Here is a 19,995-nt window from a genome sequence, read left to right on the forward strand (position 1 = left end):
ACCCACTTCTCTAATTCGTATGAAGACTAGTTACTTAGGAATATGTAGAAAAGGTAACAAGGACTCAAAATACCAATATGATAAAGTCAAAATCCAAATACTAAGGAAGTCTACTTTAATCCTAGGTACAACCCTAGGTCCTAAAATTCTCATTGATTGATATTTCATCAATTTGGATGAGTAGTCTTTATAATACCCACCTTATATCAATTTCATAAGTCGGGTTCTTTTTGAGGCTTCATGATGTCACACCAATTGTTGTTGGAGGAAGTAACTATTAGTATTGTAAAGAAAGAGAAGTAGCGTATAATTTGCTACAATATCTTGAATTGAAGGCTCGAGTGGCCCTTCAATTCAATCCCCCTATGATTGATACAAAATCATAAGAAACCTACAAAGTATGGATATCAAAATGGTGAAGAATATTGATGGAGAAGAATATTCTATAAACTATTTTTGACGTTTCTTACTACTCCCACCATCATCATTGAACAATGTTATTTACTATTATTCACATTATTCCTCGCATAACTTTTGAAGCGTCCATAGTAAATTTCAAATGATCAAATTATTTTGAAATATGCATATAACAATGATCATCTCTATTTTGACGTATACAAATGCAAATCCCCCAAACATAGATCCACATTAATGGTGGATTTGGATTTATCAAATATCAAGATAGATCAATCCCTTTGGTGTGAAATCTTTTCCTCTTTTTTCTTTTTTCTTTTAAGAAAGGTTAACACCTCAAAGATTTACTCCTTCTAAACACTTAATAAACCAAGAGTTAAAATAGATCTTATTAAAAAATTGACAATGAAAAGTTCTTTATCTCAAAATACTTTATCTCAAAGTAACTTTATATAATAATTCCAAGATATATGGATGACTATTGAACCTTTATAACTTCTTAACTCCCGAAACCCATAAATATAGGAAAGTTTCTCTCCAAACCATTTTAGTATATAAACAAAATGTTTAAAGAAGTAATGTCCTTAATAATTTTGTAAGATCTAATTAAAAAACTATATCATTAAAATAAATTCAAAATCTTCTTCTTCATCAATAATTTAGTTAATTAATATTTTTAATTAATACCCTGTACTTAACAAATTATTTATTAAAAAATTACGAATCAATAATATTTTCTATATTTCAAAAAATAATAATTATAATATTATAAATAATTTACATAATAATATATCAAAAATATATATATATATGAATGATACAACAAACATTACAAATGGCTGTATAAAATTTTTATTGGAAGTTAAACTTGAATACTAAGAAGGATGATATATAGTGCTATGAAGCATTTGACAAACACATTGGAAAGAGGTTAAAGCATAGTTCTACAACCAAGGTGAATCATGGAGAGGAGTTATGACACACTTGACCGCCAAATAATTTTTAAGAACATCGAGACCCTGCTCTCTACCGATCCCACTCATCTTGTACCCTCCAATCGGAGTGTCAGGATCCAATGCGGCGTAGCAGTTGACCCAAATCACTCCTGCTCGAATAGATCTCGAAATCCTATTGACTGTATCTATATTCTTCGACACAATTCCAGCAGCTAAACCATATATTGTTTTATTTCCCAGTTCAATGGCTTCTTCAATAGTCCTGCAAAGATCATTGTAAAGTTGTGAAAAAAATTATTATTCTAAAGTTGTCAAAAAAAACTGTGATAACAATCCTAACAAAGAATTGTAAAATTGAAAAAAACAATTAACTGTGATAAAAATCATAACACATAAATTTTACTTTTATAAATCTTAATGTCAATTGAATATCGTATAAAGTATTTTTTACCTAAACTTGAAAACGGACATGACTGGTCCAAATATTTCTTCTTTGCCAATCTTCATGTCCTCCTAAAACATCCAAGCCAAATGAAATCAAGCATAAAGCATGGTTTCTTTTTATCATCCATGTGTGTCCCACTTGCTTGTTCTAAATCTACTTTTTTAGAAGTGCTGTCAAATTAAAAAATTATCGCATCTGGTTATATGGCGTTCAGTCAGTAGACCTGCACATGGGAGAAAATGGTCGGTTCAATGTAAAATCCTTGCTCACCCACGCGATTACCGCCTGTTAATAGTTTTGCTCCCTCTCGCTTCCCATGCTCTATGTATTCCAGTATTTTCTGGAATTGTGTCTTGTCAATCTGCTCATGGAAAAGGGAAGAGTCTTTACATGAATATTGGGGATTTTTTTAGATTTTTTTTCTTTTTAATTATATTGCTCCTTTTCAATCCACGTAACCAAAATAAGAGAGTTACACTGGCGATTATTGCCAGAAATCATTGTTCTTTGAATTGTCAGATTCACATATTGCATAAGTAGAGTACATTAGGGTTTTAGAGTCTATGGAAATCATATGTAGAATGGGAATGGGAATTGCAATTTCAGATTTCAGAGGAATTGATGACGAATTTCAACAAATATTGGTAACCCAGACTCTGATGAATACCGCTCTAAAAATGGCAATTCATTAAGCTCTTACGCTATTTCTGATATACACATTCAACTCACAGTTGAAACAATCCCACACAAAATTGCGGACATAATTGCACAGATAAGCTTAGACTTACCTGAGGACCGTGGTCAACTTCTAGCTTGAAAGGATCGCCTACCACCTGCTTCTTCGCTCTTTCCACTACTCTCTTCACAAATTTATCGTGGATGCCCTCTTGAACATATACCCGGGATCCTGCGAAGCATACTTGTCCCTGCCATCCAAATGAAATAGCAATTGCTTTGAATAATGGAAGGATTTTTTTTAACGGAAGAAATAGTGATTGGAGTAACTTTCAGGTATATATTGTTGCATCTCAGATTAGACTACCATCAATTTTTTTCATTTAAGTTAAACTAAACCATCCCACCTAACTCCACGTAAGTATTAAACCACATCCTAAAAACATTAAAAATTAATTGACAATGACTAGCTTTGAGCTTACCATGTTATAAAATATCGCCGTGTGAGCAAGATTCACGGCCTCCTCAATATCAGCATCATCCATGATAATCAAAGGAGATTTTCCACCGAGTTCGAGAGTTACAGGTTTCAAGTTGCTCTGGGCAGCGGCCACCATGACAATCCGACCTATTTCAGTAGACCCTGTAAAGGCAACCTACACAGAAACAAATACTTCTTTACCAATATTGCTTCAATGGTACCTTGATGTTAAAAAAGATAAATTACAAATATAAAAGAATATAAAAGATTACCTTATCGATATCCATGTGGCTGCTTATTGCAGCACCAGCCGTTTCTCCAAAACCAGTTATCACATTAAGAACACCGGCCGGAAGCCCCGCCTGTGGCAACACCAAAACAGCGAAACATGGGCATCCAAACTGATTGGGAATAAAAAATAATTTCTGACTTCAACGGTGCATAGAAATTTCAGAAATATGTAACGACTTACCTCCTTGGCCAAATTCGCGCAATACAGTGCAGTTAGAGGAGTTTGTTCCGCAGGTTTGATAACTATAGTGCATCCACAAGCTAAAGCGGGAGCGATTTTAATGAAAAACATGAGCAGTGGGAAGTTCCATGGTATAATCTGACCAACCACTCCAATAGGCTCATGCAAAGTATATGCCTGATATTGTCCTCCCATTTTTAATGTTTCCCCATGTATTTTATCAGCCGCTCCTGTAGATGAGATGAAATTTATGTATTATAATTATATATAAACCATTGTTAATTGCATTTCCGGAGCTGTGTAAGTAAACATGACATTGTTTTTCTACAGATCATTATTTTATTTCCTTGATAGGTGCATTGATTCCATCCATACCTCAAGTTGACAGGTCCCCATTTTAAATGAAATGAGGTTGTTCCTTGAATTATATAAAAATAAAAAGAATATGATAAAAAACAAAAATAAACATACTTTAAAATATTAATAATTTTTCATTGGGATTATGCTGGCCTTTTTGTTGACATTATAAGTACACATGACATTGTTTTTCTACAGATGATTATTTTATTTCCTTGAGAGGTGCATTGATTCCATTCATACCTCAAGTTCACAAGTCCCCATTTTAAATAAAATGAAGTTGTTATCTAAATTATATATATTAAAAAAGAATATGATAAAATATAAAAATAAACCTACTTTCAAATATTAATAATTTCTCACTGTGATTATGCTGGCCTTTTTATTGATATTATAACCCAGACTTAGGACATATAAAAATATTCACTAATATCAATAATTTCACTGTTATTATGTTGACAAGTCCTCATTTTAAATAAAATGAAGTTGTTCTCTAAAGTATATAATAAGAAAATATGATTAAAAAAAAAACATAAATATAAAAATAAACATATTTTCAAATATTAATAATTTTTCACTGTGCTTATGCTGGCCTTTTTGATATTATAACGACATCTAAAAATATTCACTTAGCTCCTTGGTTAGCTCCTTAGTTTTTGATATTATAACTCAGACTTAGGACATCTAAAATATTCACTAATATCAATAATTTCACTGTCATTATGTTGGCTCCTTGGTTGATATTATAACCCAGACTAAAGTACATCGAAAATATTGACTCTCCTCTAAAGGAACGAAATTTTATATAACTAAAAAAGCCTAAAATATCTTTTTTTAAATTTCAAAAATATTTAGATATAAAATTTAACAAATTATTTAAATATGGATATTAATTTTATATAAATTTTTTTTAGAGGAATATTCTATGGCTTGGTATGAGTGATTATGAGTGAGGTGTGATTTCATCTATATTCATTTTCAATTTCAAATTGACAAATACCTATTTTAAATAAAATAAAATTGTTTCCTAAATTAAAAAAAAAAAAAAACAATGTAAAATATGACACAAAAATAAAAATAAACATGCATATTTAATTTGTTTTAATTAAAAGTATTATAAAGTATCAATAATTTAGTTGTCACTATGTTGGATCCATCCAAGTAAAGTAATTTTTTCCAAAATTTTTAAATAAATTTCAATAGAGGACTTGAATAAATTATTTAAATATGCACAATAATTTACTACAATCATTATTGTCTTGAGAACCCTATTCTATATCCGGGTATGAGGGAGATGGTCATTCCATCCATGCTCAACCTCAAGTTAACAAGTATCTTTTCTAAATAAAATAAAGTTGTTCTCTAAATTAAAGTAAATAAAGAACAATGTAGAGTATAATAAAAACTAAAAATAAACATCCATATTTGCTTTGTTTTAATTAAAAGTACTATAAAACATCAATAATCTAGTGTAACTATGCTAGATGCATTATTCATATTACAACCCAAACTAAAAGAAATGTAAAAATATTTTACTAACATCTAAAATAACTCAATTTTATGTAACTTAAACAAAAATAAAATATTTTTTTCCAAATTAAAAAAATAAATAAATAAAAATAAAAATAAAAATAAAAATTGTATATAAGACTTAAATAATTTATTTAAATATACATATTAAATAAATTATTTCAATACCTATATATATTATAAAATAATAATAATAATAATACTTCAATATACAAAGTTAATTGATATTTGATATTGATAATCTATTTAAAAACATATTAATAATAATAAAATAATTTAATATGAATAATCTGGTTTGTAAATAAAATATTTATGTAATTAACAAATAAAATATTCATGTAATTCATCAATAAAATATTTCAATTTTTATGTTAAATAAAATATTTGGTTGTTATTCATATATATATATATAATATTTCAATATGCTGAATTAAATAATATTGATGTGTATTTAAAAATATATTAATAATTAAAAAAAAATATTTTAATTTTTAATATGATTTATAAATAAAATATTCATATAATCCATAAATAAAATATTTCAATATTTATATTAAATGAAATACTTTTATTATATATATATATATATATATATATATATATATATATATATAAAAATTTATATTTATCTTAATCAGTTTAAGTGAGAAAATATTTTCCACCTCTGGTTTAAAGAGATAAAATCTTTTCCAGTGTAATTTTTTTTTTGAAGTTTAAGTTTATAAACTAAAAGAGATTTATATGTCAAAAAAACTGATCCTTTTCGCTCAAGCTAGGTTTACTATAACGGATTCGACCATGAACCCTAGTTGACATACACCGAGATATATATGAAAGACTCAAAACTCCTCTTAATCGGCGATAATTTAAGCATGGATATCACCGAATATAGACTGTAGCGTACCTGCAAGGTATCTGAGAGTCTGGACAGATCCCGTCACATCGACACGAGCATGGGTGAGGGGTTTTCCATTATCTAGGGTTTCAAGAGCTGCTAGTTCATCTATATGCTGCTCTACCAAATCAGCGTACTTATTCAGAAAGCGACCCCTTTCCTGCGCACAAAAAGGGAAATTCTTCATGAGATCCAAATCACAAGGCAAAAACACAAGGGAATCTATGCATGCGCAAGGTGTTAAAATTTTGATATTACATAGCCAGACATTCGAGGCCAAGGTCCCTTATCAAAAGCCTTCCGAGCGGCCTTCACAGCCAAATCCACATCCTTCTTTTCGCCTTCTGCGATCCGCGTTATCAAATCTCCTGTTCGAGGATCCAAAGTTTCAAAAGTCTTCCCTGCACGACAAACACCAACAACTTTCACCCATTAATCCACAGAAATGCCAAACTCAGAATATTTTAGCTTGTCTCACCCTGTTGTTAATCATGGTTCTGCTTATATATACAATTTGTCCAGAAATAAACAAATAACCATATTTCCTATTCTATTCACATTTTATATCTAAAAGAAATAAATAGGCATATCGATCATTCATGTACACATTTATATCAACCCACAAAAATGAAAAAGCCAGAATATTTGACCATGTACACAATTTATGTCAAGAAAGAAACTAGTATAAGTCAGAATATTTCAAGATAACATATAAATACCTGAAACTGCATCCACAAATTCTCCATCGATAAAGAGTTTGGTGAATTTCACAGACACGATACCATTACCTACCCCATTATCTGAGCCAGCCATTCTTTCACGCAACTCCAATTTCTTGAATCCTTCAAGACTGCACACCATTCGTTATAATTAGAAAGTAGTAACATTGAAGTCAGACACAGATCCATAGGAAAAGCCATGCACCCAATACTTAGAAAGTTGAAAAGGAAATTAAAATTGAAAGAATTACATTCTAAGCAATACCTTCAACGCAGGAAGCTCAGACAATTTGATGGATGTATTGATATCCTATTTATAGGAGTCTAATGACTGAGTGACAGAGCCGAGAATCTCTCTAGGGTAAGACCATAGACACGTGTACGTGGGAGCGATGGACACTATCAATTTTACCTCCGTTACTCTACAATCTCACGACCAGAAACTTTTGAATGTCATATGTGATTAAAATTATTTCTGAGCTGAACGAGTCAACCCTGATGCGTAACCGTTCGTTTTTAATATTATTTCTCAATTATAAATAGTTCTTGATATCTCTCCGACGTTCTCTTGATAGCCACTTAATCGTCTCCTGCACTTGATTTATTAGATATCACTTCAAAGTCAACAAAAACAAAGTAATGAAATTCAAGTAACGGATTGTTTTCTTCCGGGGAATCTATCTAGTGACCCTATTGACAGGGCGAGCACGCTGGAGAATGACGCGTTCCAAATTAAATACAAATAACCATTCGCCCACTTGCAGGAAGGGTCCAGCGGAAAAAATCATTTTTGTCAATATTTTGATAAAATTGGGTAGAAATTTCAGGAAATTTAGATTTTTTTTTTGGTCAAAGACAAAAAAAAAAAAAAATTATTAATAAAATGAATTTTTACATACTTCCTCAACAGAGAATCAAAATCAAAAGTGGCCCATGTGAGGGGACAGAGCCTATCAAATTAAACAAAGGAATTACAGGATATGGAATATCAAAAATGGCCCATGTAAGGGGAAGAAGCCTACCAAATTAAACAAAGGAATTACAGAATACGGAATTGTCCTGAGCAAATCGATGGATTAGAAAAAAAAAAACACCAAATCAAATCTAAATAAAGCAACCCAATCTAAATTATAACTATCAAGTTTTAAGATTTTGTTGAGTAACAAAAAAATTTAAAATTTTTAATAATATTTAATCAATTTCCACAAAATTCAAACACAAAATTCAAACACTCAATCTATAGAATTTAAAAAGATATGACCAGAGTCTGGAAACCTTTTACTGTCCGCGCAAATTGGCCAGCTGCTCCTGGACCATGCAATTTTTTTTTTCCCTTTCGCTGTTTTTGCTTTCTTGTTTTAAATTGATCTCTAATAAACATTAGAATAAGCATCATTATAGACATTGCATCATTATGTACGGTGGAAACAATTAACCCTTGTCCAGATATTCTATAAATCTACCATTAGTAAATTCAGAACCTCCCATCTACACACAAATAAGTAAGAGGAGCTGTCACCCCCTTATTATTAATATTATATACCGAGACAGAGACATGGCAGAAATATAAAAAACTCACAGAAACCACCTTCTGACCAAAGTGTTCACTTTCCGATAATGTACAGAAATTGTTGCCGGGATTTTGATTTGTTTTCACCGATTCACGATTACTATATCTGAGAAATTTTCCTTTTAGTATCAAGAACGAGGAAGATTATGTGGGCATGCTTTTTACATCGTTATTGTGTAAAATTTACCTTCTATGAATGTGATCAGGTAAATTATCTACCAGTTTTCTTACAGGAAACTTCTCAGTATTATAAGAATAAAAGAATCAGGGCCGTCCGCTTTCATCGTTCCAGTCTCGGAATAACCGTTTATCTCTACTTCTGATGATCTGGATATGGCAAATGGTTCTAATGTTGTTGGAGCGGACATTGCTGATGGGAAGATTAATTATAAGGGAAAAATTAGAGGGCAAAGTTAAACGAGTAGACTTTGGTCAGGAGATGGCCATAACTTATATTTTATGTGTAGATCATGTTTTGTTCTTTAGTCTGGGGATTTTTGGGGAATGACAACGTTTTAAAGGGATTTTGCATTGTTTCAATGAGGTGTTGGGCATAGGGGCCGGCTTGGACAAATTGTTTTGTTTAGGCAGCAATTTGCATCAAGGCTAAGTGAATTTGATCGAAGAAATATCTCTCTTTAGGTTTGGCTATTTAAATGATGGTTATAAATATTTTGGTTTTTTCTTAAAGCTTAATAATTATCGAACCACAAATTGGTTTTGCGTGTTAAAAAGTGGAAAAACACATTTCCTAGTCGTGCAATCAATGGATTTTATTAAGAGGCCATATGATCTAAGGATTTTAATTTCGTAGGATTTCATTAAAAGGCCATATGATTTTGATCAAATCAGTCTTATCCCAGTTTTATCAAATCAGTCTTTGAATGAATCCCAGTTTTATGGTTAAATTTAGCATAAATACTTATAAGTATTTTAAGTGCTCTCAAAAAATTATGTATTTATTTTCTTTGTATTTTCTTTGTAATGGCAAGTAAGGGAGAGGAATGGCTACCATGTCTTAGAATAATTTGGCACTTTCCAAGTATCTTGGGGTTGAGGTTTATTTAATATGAAGAAATTTGGATTAGCCTGTGTAGCCTCTAGAGATTTCCATTATGTTTTTTTGTCAATAGTAAGTGGACTCTAGTAATGAGGGGGAAATATTTGAAATTCATGTAAGTTGTAGATTGGCGCAAGAAAAGAGCCAAAGGTGACTAGGCGAGGTCCTATGATTTGGAGGAATTTCTTAACTGGTTTGCAAGCTTTGGAGAAATGGATTTTGTGGAAGATTGAGAATGAAGCTAAAGTTTTTCTTACTCGTGACCAGTGGATAGGATGCAATGGTCACCATAAACTCTTTGATAGGATGGTGGATTTTTTAAATCATTTAGTTTATATTACTATTGTTGATGTTGTGGGTAGATGCAACTTCACATAGTCAAGAGTGACATTCAACTAAAGGTTTAGGCATTTCTCATGCTTCTACAGGTGAATGGAGATATTTTGCCTTGAATTTGGGTAAAGTTGGTGTTGTAATTAACTAGGAGGAGGAAGACATATTCAAATGATCTAAGAATAAACAAAGTGGAATTATAACATCTTCATCTAGATATGACGTGCTAATACAAGGAAGTCCTATTGCTTCTTCAAAATGGTGGTACATGTTAGTATGGAAAGGACAATGCCCCCCCTTAAATGCGAGGTGTTCCTATGGTTGTTGTTTGAAGGGAACATATTGACTTGGGATATTCTTCTTAAGTGAGATTGGGTAGGTCTTGGATTTTTTGTTTTATCTAGGATGAATGACGAGGGTTGCTTATTTATTTATTCATATTCCTTTTGTAATTTCTATTTGGAAGGCAATTTTCTCTTATTTTAACCTTGATTCATAGTGGAATGGAAGCTATGTTGAAGAGTGTCTTTGAACTTGGAATCAAAAGTTTGTTTCCTCTTCCCTTAAGATTCTTCCAATCTTTGTATTGTGGGGAATTTGATTAGGGTGAAACTATTGTCTATTTGAAACGGACGAAGATCAATGGAGGTGTCTAATATACTATGGGGATTCTTTGATGGAGTGAGTCAAATGGATGTTTGCAATGTCAGTATAGTCATATTTTTCCTCCCAAAATCTGATGATTAAATGCAAACTGAGAATTTCAATTACAAAACTCCTTGATATGTGATATGCCATGACGGTTTCCCTTTGGAAATATATTAAAGTATTTATATTGTATGAGGATTCAAAAGTCCTTGTGGAGTAGCGCAATGGAGAAGTTTCCTTAAGAGTCTTTCATTTAAAACTGTGGCAAAGTAAAATTTACTAACAAAAAAACAATATGATGATGTGCAAATTCCTCATACATACAAGGAAAATAATGCCATAGTAGATATAGTATCCAAAAAGAAATTGTTATTAAATATTAGATTAATTTCAATCTCAAAAAGTCTAAAAATAATATATTATATGTTTTATCCTTTAATATATTTGATCTTATTTAAATAAGATTTGGTTGAAATTCAAGATATATTAAAGAGTTAACATATATATTATATTTTATTTTCAACCCAACTTTTTAAATTATCAAATGTGCTATTCTAGCATCTTTGTGTTGGAGTCACAATTGCACGGGGAGCACGAGACTTCTGGCTCTAATACCACTTGTTGGAGTCACTATTGCAGTTACACCAAAACCCTAAAGTGTTAGTAAACATACACATAGCTAGATTTAAGCACATGTCACAAAACACACGATGAGCATTGACCTTCTACACAACCACAACCATTAACGAGAAGCCAAAACTTTGATTTCTTATAAAATAATTATTTCAATTTTATATTATAATAAAAAATAATAATTAACGCAGCCATTCATATTTAAACTACAGGTAGACCCCAATTTCTCGCACATGTGAACATAATAATTCCGTATTTTCTTATAAAATAGTTATTTCAATTTTATATTATAATAAAAAATAATAAGTACCGCAGCCATTCATGTTTAAACCACATGTAGACTCCAATTTCTCGCACATATGAACATAATAATTCAGTATTTTAGAGCAAATATCCAAATATAACATGTCACAAAGGATTGTTTTTCTTTTATGAGATTTCATGACATTGTAACATAATTGTCATTGATTTCTCGCACATGTGAACATAAGAATTCCGTATTTTCTTATAAAATAGTTATTTCAATTTTATATTATAATAAAAAATAATAACTTCCGCAGCCATTCATGTTTAAACCACATGTAGACTCCAATTTCTCGCACATATGAACATAATAATTCAGTATTTTAGAGCAAATATCCAAATATAACATGTCACAAAGGATTGTTTTTCTTTTATGAGATTTCATGACATTGGAACATAATTGTCATTGACTATAAATTATATTTTTTTAAATATAAAAATAATGTTGTAAGTTTTTAATTGTTTTTATAATTTATAAGTTAAATATAAATTTAAAATTAGAAATGTTGGTTTATGTTGTTTTTTTTTTTTAATTAGAAATTTGTAGATTAAAAAATTTAAATTTATGATTTTTAAAAATATTTATTGTATTTTGGTTAAATTGATGAATAAAAAAGTTTATAAAAATATATTTCATCTATTAATTAGAATACATATAAATTCTTTGTTTTTATTTTTTATCTTTTGGATTGATGGTGAATGCGTGTATGGTTAAGGAATTTTTTGCAGTAGGTCATAACTTCATAATCTTCATTGAATTAACCAACCAAATTCAGACACTAAATGGTGTTTTGATTAGCATTGGACAATACAATTTCAAGCAAAATTGTAATTTATATTTTTAGCAAAATTGTAATTTTTTTGTTTAAAATGTGCGTTTGAATGCATAAATAGATTTAGTACCCTAAAATTCCATTTAACACTAGAAATTTGTAGATTAAAAATCTCAAACTTATGACTCTTAAAAATATGTATTGTATTTTAGGCAAACTTACAAGCAAAAAAGTCTATAAAAATTCATTTCGTCTATTAATTAGACTACACATTAAGTTTTTGTTTGTGTAATTAATATTATTAAAATTTATTTATTTATTTGTGGAATTTATTTAAAGTTAAATTAATTAAGGGGCTTTCAATTGATAGTGAATGAGAGTATTGTTATTGATAGGGGCCTTAAATTAATGGTAAATAAGTATATTGTTAAGACACTCGTTGCAATAGATAGGCAAGTATATATATATATATATATATATATATATATATATATATATATATCAAACTATCAAAATTTTGAAAAATGAAATTTATGTTATAGTATAACAAACTTAACTAATCTAATTAATCCTTAATATAAAATCTTCAAAAAATATTCAAATTCCCAAAATTTACCTATAATTTTTAATTCCCAAAATTTACCTATAATTTTAATAATATTTTAATGATTTAAAAGTAATAGTTTTAAATTATATTTGAAAATAACAATTAACTATTTAGAACAAACAATCAAATATATTAATGACGCTTTTTTTGTTTTTTTCAAATAAAAAAATGATATTTGAAGTTGTAATTGTTTTTTAGATTTCATGACCTTTGGAGTATAATTGTAATTTAACTTTCCTGCTTTTATTTTTTTAGTTAATTTACAAAACAAACAAATTATAGAAAATTTGAAGAATAGAAATTTATTTTAAAATGTAAAATGTTTGAGTATTCTAATTAATTTTCACTATAAAAACATTAAAATGGTTCACAATAACTTTATAAATATATTTAAATTCTTAAAATTCCTATGTAGTTTCTATAAAATTTTATTTTATTTTTCAAAAAAATGTAAATCAGTGAGTCCTAAAATTTTTCTATCTAATCTGAAATTGTGTTTAAAGGTCAAATAAACACTTAAAGTGCAAAGAATGGCCAAATCAAAGATTTAAAGTCATTGATCATGATGGAATTAACAAAATCAATCTAAAACTACATAACTATGAAAAGACACTAGAAACAAATTTAAACCAAACTAACCATAAAGATAGAATTACCTAATTGAAACACATAAGATGTAGAACAATCTATGAAAGGTGTTCTAATAAGGCACTCCTTGTGTGAAGGTTGTTAGTGTGAAACTTTATGAGTATAAAAAATCTAGACACATCAAGTGTTAGTGTTGTTAGTGTGAAACATTACAAGAATTGGTGATATAATCGGTAGGTAATTTTGATATGTTATATGCCCCTAAATCATGGTTTTTTAACTAAATATTATTCCTAGAATTAACAAACAAACTTACAAAAAAAACTTATTTAAAAATAAAAATAAAAATTATTTGAAAATAAAAATTATCTTCAATATACTTTTAAAGATCACCAAACATTATGAAATTGACCTAATTCAACTTGTACCTCCAAAATATAAAAGCATAACATAAAAAGGTCTCTTCAAGATGAAAATTTTTCCATTATGATTTATAAGTCGATAAAAAAGACATTAAAACCTATCATGTAACTAGTCCTTTTAAAGCCCTCTATGTTTTATATTTCTCCATTATGCTTTATAAATAACATCAAAGATTTCATGCAATTAGTCCTTAAAAATCCTTTTATTTTTTCTATGCACTACTTATGCCACATCATTTAGCCTTCATATGTAGCAATTGCAATATGAGAAACCAAGGAGCACACTTTTTTAATAGTTTTGTGACATGTTTTCTTGCAAATTTCAATTTGACAGTGCTTTCTCTTTGGTGTGAATATGGAAAAAACAAGAGCTATTTCCAATTCTATTGATCCATTAATGTCTTCCCTTACAGTACCGATCCCTCATCTTTACGTCTACCGTAGCCGCCGTAGTTGTCCCTCACAGCACCCTTCATGCATGCATGCATGCTATGGCATGCTACTCCAACAAAAATCCGAGGACCCACCTTATCGATGTTTCTGCCTGTCTACACCTTCCTGCCTCCACTGCAACTCGCTCTACACGGTATTAATGGCATTTGATGAGGGTACTTATTCTCGTTGTCAGATTTGAATGCGTCACATTGCACTGCAGAGGATATTTGAATACTGGAAAAGATTTATAAGAAATTTGTGAGTCCGGCTCTCGAATTTCCTAGATTGCGTCAAGATTTCTGCCTACTGTAGTTTGACTTCCGTCTGGTCGTTCTCTGAATTTGTTTGCACAATTTTTAGCGATAAATTTGATTCATGAACTCGTTTTTAGTCGGTTGCCTTCACGGATTATTGCTTCCGGCAAGCCGCAGTTCCTTCTCAATATCTTCTTGCTACTCATAAGGTAAGTCGCAGTTCCTTCTCATCAACTTCTTACTTGTGTTGTTGCCACCGTAACATTTATTATTATATCAATTTGTTTGGTAGATTTAAAAATTTACAATTAACAATACAGAAGTTATTCTAAATTTCTTCCGAAAGTGTGATGAGGATTAGGTTAGCATGTGATTCTTCTCGAAAATCAATCATAACGAAACATGATCTCAAGACTCCAGCCAAACAAACAGTTCTATGTGTTCCATTTTGGGCGTTTTTACCGTCTTGGAATTCTGGTTGATTTTAAATCCATAAATTGCATTTTGGATATCCCCAAATAAAATTTATTCACGTAAATTGGAACTAGTTTTACGATCATATGTATCAATCATAATGAAACATAATCTCAAGACTCCAGGCAAACAAATAGTTTCGTGTGTTCCACTTTGGGCATTTTTAACATCTTGGAATTCTTGTTGATTCTAAATCCATAAATTGCATTTTGGATATCCCCAAATAAAATTTATTCACGTAAATTGGAACTGGGTTTACGATCATATGTAAGATGGGAGCAGGGTTTGCAAGAGTTATAGGCAAGAGATTATCTTCTTTCACACTTAGTCATATTCCTCCAGAAGTTATTTTCTCTTTTAAATTATGGGATCTGCCAATGAAAGTTAAAGCTAAAGCGTAAATCCAAAACATAGAAACGTAGAAGACTCAAACGCAAAAGGTTGTTATTGGTTGGTTTTTCCATTTTCGGCGTTTTTACCATCTTGGAATTCTGGTTGATTCTAAATCCATAAATTGCATTTTGGATATCCCCAAATAAAATTTATTCACGTAAATTGGAAATGGGTTTACGGATCATATGTATCAATCATAATGAAACATAATCTCAAGACTCTGGGCAAACAAATAGTTCCGTGTGTTCCATTTTGTGTTGGGAATTTCTGATAATTTCAGAACAAATAAACAGAGAAAAAATGCTTTGTTTCTTAACACAGAGAAACTAAAATTGTTTCCTAGAGACAGAGTTTCACACATGCACAAAGAAAACTTGTATTCATTAACAATACTAACTGTTACAAAAAGGTCTTCCTCTAACAGAGGGATTAACACAAGAACGCTTCAAATGCAGTTCCGAAAGAAATTTCACTCTATCTCTGCTTGCAAATTGACACTGCTATGTGTAAAAAAAAATTCTTTTCACTTCTTACATACGCGCTGCTGCGTTTTACATTTTTTTTCATTTTCTAAAAAAATAGTCTCTGTGTTTAAACGATCAAGTTATCAAAATACATTTTTTTTCATTTTCTAAAAAAATAGTCTCTGTGTTTAAACGATCAAGTTATCAAAATACAGAGTAGGAGATGATATTGAATACATCGAGGTAGAACAGTCGAGTTGACATATAACATTAATCCCTAAAGCTGCAGAGTTGCAGCATATTAACATCAAGAGCCTCAGGCTTTATCAATGAATGGAGCGTATATCTAAAGATTAAAAAAAACGAGCAAACCCCAGAACGAGTTATCCTCGGGCGGAGCTAAGAGGTCGGCGCTGCATGTGTACAATAATCTTTAATTCTCAAAATTACTACAGGTATGGGGAACATTCTGAAGCACACAACAACTGATTCTGTACTCTTCTCAAAAATATAATTCAACAACCGAAGTAAATTACCTTAATTAATTCACATGGCGATATTTTTTTATTATTAACCGTAGATTTTACTCCACGTTAATCGTACGGCTGTCAGCAATATTGCACGGCCCTTTCTTACTGAATTTTACCCACCGGGGAAAGTTGTATTTGCAAAACCACTCAGGCACGTGTCAGCGGATTAGTGTGCTTGCTGCCCTCGAAAAAATACCACTATTTCGTAAACGGTGGTGCAGGGAATCCTCAGACGGTTTTCCAAAATAAATGCTGCAGTTGAAAGTACCATTTCAACACTCCCCTTTAATTTCAACTGCTGAGTTATCAATCATGCCCACACATTTCCTCAAAAACTCAAAACTTTTCTGCCCCAATGGTTTGGTCAGAATATCTGCAACCTGCTCCTGAGTTCTGCAGTGTTCTAAAACAATTTCTCCATTGTTTACCAATTCCCTGATGTAATGAAACTTTGTGTCAATGTGTTTCGTTCTCTTATGAAACACAACATTCTTGGATAATGCAATAGCCGAGCTATTGTCACAAAAGATCACAATTCCTTTTGCTTTCTCTTGGCATAAACTCCTTAACATCCTTCTCATCCAAATTGCTTGACACGTTGATGTTGTGGCTGCCACATATTCTACCTCTATTGTAGACAACGCTACAATAGGCTGTTTTTTAGAAGCCCATGAATTGGCTCCTGAACCCATGTGAAAAACATAACCGGATGTGCTTTTCCGATCATCTACACTTCCAGCCCAATCACTATCAATGTATCCAATTAAATCTGAATATTCTGAAGAAGTATATAAAATGCCAAACCTTTGAGTACCTTTAACATACCTTAGAATACTTTTTACTACCCGCCAATGTGCTTCTTTTGGCCTCTCCATGAATCTGTAAATCAAACTAATAGCATGCATTATATCCCGCCTAGTTGCAATCAAATACATGAGGCTGCCAACTATGCTCTTGTACAAACTAGGATCAAAATCTTTGTTGTTGTCCTCTTTGCTGAGTTTTAATCCCATCACTATTGGAGTGATTGTTGCTTTTCTATCCTGCATATTAAACATTTCCAAAACTTCATTAACGTATTTCGCTTATGAGATAAAAATCCCATTTCCATTTTGTTCTACTTCTATTCCTAAGAAGTATCTCAGCAAACCCATGCTAGTCATTTCAAATTCTTCTTTCATGACTGTTTTGAAATTTTCAATAAGGTAATCATCATTACCTGTGAAAATAACATCATCAACATATAACACAACAATTAGTATTTTACCATCCTTTTCTTTGATGTAGAGGGTGGGTTCTCCCTCACACTTTTCAAATCCATTTTCCAGTAGATAGGAATCTATCCTACTGTACCACGCTCTTGGTGCTTGTTTCAGCCCATAAAAAGCTTTCTTCAATCTGCACACTTTGTGTTCTTGGCCTTTCTTTTCATAGCCTAGAGGTTGTTCAATGTAAACCTCTTCCATTAACACTCCATTTAGAAATTCTGACTTCACGTCCATTTGGTAAACTTTCCACTTGTTTTGTGCTGCTATGGACAGCACTGCTCTCACGGTTTCCATTCTAGCAACTGATGCAAAAGTTTCCTCATAGTCTCTCCCATGTTGTTGCTTATATCCTTTGACAACAAGTCTTGCCTTGTGTCTTTCTTTTTTGCCTTCAGCATTACTCTTGGTCTTGTAAACCCATTTAACTCCAATGACTTCTTTTCCTTTTGGTAGTTCAACTAAATTCCATGTCTTATTTCTTTCTATGGCTTTGATCTCCTCATCGATAGCTTCTATCCATTTCCTATCCTTAATTGCTCCTTTGAAATGAATAGGGTCATCAACATGACAATATAAAGCAAACAAAGAATTCATACCTTCATTTGTTGCCTCTTGTTCATAAATGCCACTTAAATTTCTGAACTTCTTCCCCCTTTCATTTGGTGTACAAGTGCTTAAATAAGCACTTGAATTTTCTCCTTGTGGTGTGCTTGGAGAAGCACTTTCATTTCTCCTCAAGGGTGTCTCTTGCTGCCCTTGTGTTGGTGCTGCTGTTTGGGGATGTATTTCAGCCATCTCCTCATCATCTTCATCATGAGACAAAGAGTTTTTAACATTCACTGTTTTCTCTATGCTTCCATCCCAAGCTTCCTCCTCAATGAACTGAACATCTTTACTCACAATAAGCTTCTTTTTGGATGGGTTATACAACCTATAATTTTTGGATTCCTCACTGTATCCAATGAAAATACATTTCTCCCCTTTGTTGTCCAACTTCTTCCTTAGTTGATCTGGAATGTGTGCATAAGCCACACATCCAAAAACTTTCATGTGGGTGACTCCTTGCTTTGTCCCACTCCATGCTTCTTCCGGAACTCTATTCATGACTTCTTTCGTAGGGCATCTATTCAAAATGTATGTTGCACAGTGTACAACTTCAGCTCAATAATCATTTCGCAAATGCTTTGCCTTTAACATACTCCTCGCCATATCCATGATTGTCCTATTCTTCCTTTTCGCAACTCCATTTTGCTACGGAGTGTACCTAGTGGTAAACTGCTTATGAATTCCATTTTCTCTAAAAAAACATAGAAATTATTTGGATATATACTCACCTCCTCTATCAGTTCTTAGAACTTTGATATGCAGCCCACTTTGGTTTTCTACAAGTGCTTTGAAATTGCAAAATCTTTCAAACACTTCACTTTTGTTCTTCAGGAAATAAACCCAAGTTTTTCTAGTAAAATCATCAATAAATGTTAGTATATAGTAGTTTCTTGCAAGTGATGGAGTTTGCATTAGTCCACATAAATCTTAGTGGAAAATCTCTAAGGGTGCTTTTGCCCTTATGCTTTTCCCAGATGGAAAACTCTCTCTGTGTTGTTTCCCCAAGATACAACCTTCACAAAGGCTGTCTGGTTTCTCTATCAACGGTAATCCTCTTACCATTCATTTTCTATTCAACAAGTTAAGACGTCCAAAGTTGAGATGTCCAAATCTCAAGTGCCACAACCAATTTTCATCTTTTGGTTCACTTTGGAAAGCCTCTTGTGTCACTGCTACTATTTCTTCTCCATTTTTTAAATCTACTTCCATTCTGAGAGGGAACATCCTGTTCCTTTTCATCTTCACTTCAGCAATACATTGTTTGTTGGGTGTTTTATCCATGATGGTGCATACATCATCCACAAAGAAAACATTGTACCCCTTTTGAATAAGTTGTCCAATACTTAAGAGGTTACATTTCATTCCAGGAACATAATAAACATCTACTATGGTTTTCTTTTCACCTTTCTTTGCTAAGACATTTACTTCTCCTTTTCCCATAACAGAAACTTTATTATCAGTCCCTAGTGTGACTTGTGACTTCACACTCTGATCTAACATAGAAGACAGGGCTATGTTTCCTGTCATATGATTACTGCAACCAGAGTCTAGAAACCATACATATTCACTCTTTGCTTCAGCCATATCATAGGCTAAAAACAAATTATCTTGGCTGATATTTTCTTTAGTGAAAATTTCACTAGTTCTATTACTCATATCATGCTGCTTCTTCCTACATTCATTTGCATAA

At 31.5% G+C, this 19,995-nt stretch overlaps 1 protein-coding gene across 1 annotated transcript; it reads right to left on the reverse strand.

Moving 5' to 3' along the window:
- Window positions 1-1,274: 1,274 nt before the first annotated feature.
- Window positions 1,275-7,074, reverse strand: LOC149205719 (aldehyde dehydrogenase family 2 member C4-like). The gene is made up of 10 exons (XM_089393536.1): window positions 6,945-7,074; window positions 6,484-6,626; window positions 6,235-6,385; window positions 3,444-3,673; window positions 3,244-3,333; window positions 2,973-3,146; window positions 2,604-2,741; window positions 2,039-2,176; window positions 1,822-1,883; window positions 1,275-1,632 (listed from the first exon to the last, which is right to left on the reverse strand). Exons 1-10 carry the CDS (start codon window positions 7,036-7,038, stop codon window positions 1,359-1,361), a joined length of 1,494 nt encoding a protein of 497 aa, XP_089249662.1. The 5' UTR covers window positions 7,039-7,074; the 3' UTR covers window positions 1,275-1,358.
- Window positions 7,075-19,995: the final 12,921 nt, after the last annotated feature.

Source organism: Pinus tabuliformis, chromosome 1_2 (genome assembly GCF_031772625.1).
Source record: "Pinus tabuliformis cultivar Carrire ecotype Pingquan chromosome 1_2, CPIR1, whole genome shotgun sequence".
In the NCBI taxonomy this organism is placed as follows: domain Eukaryota; kingdom Viridiplantae; phylum Streptophyta; class Pinopsida; order Pinales; family Pinaceae; genus Pinus; species Pinus tabuliformis.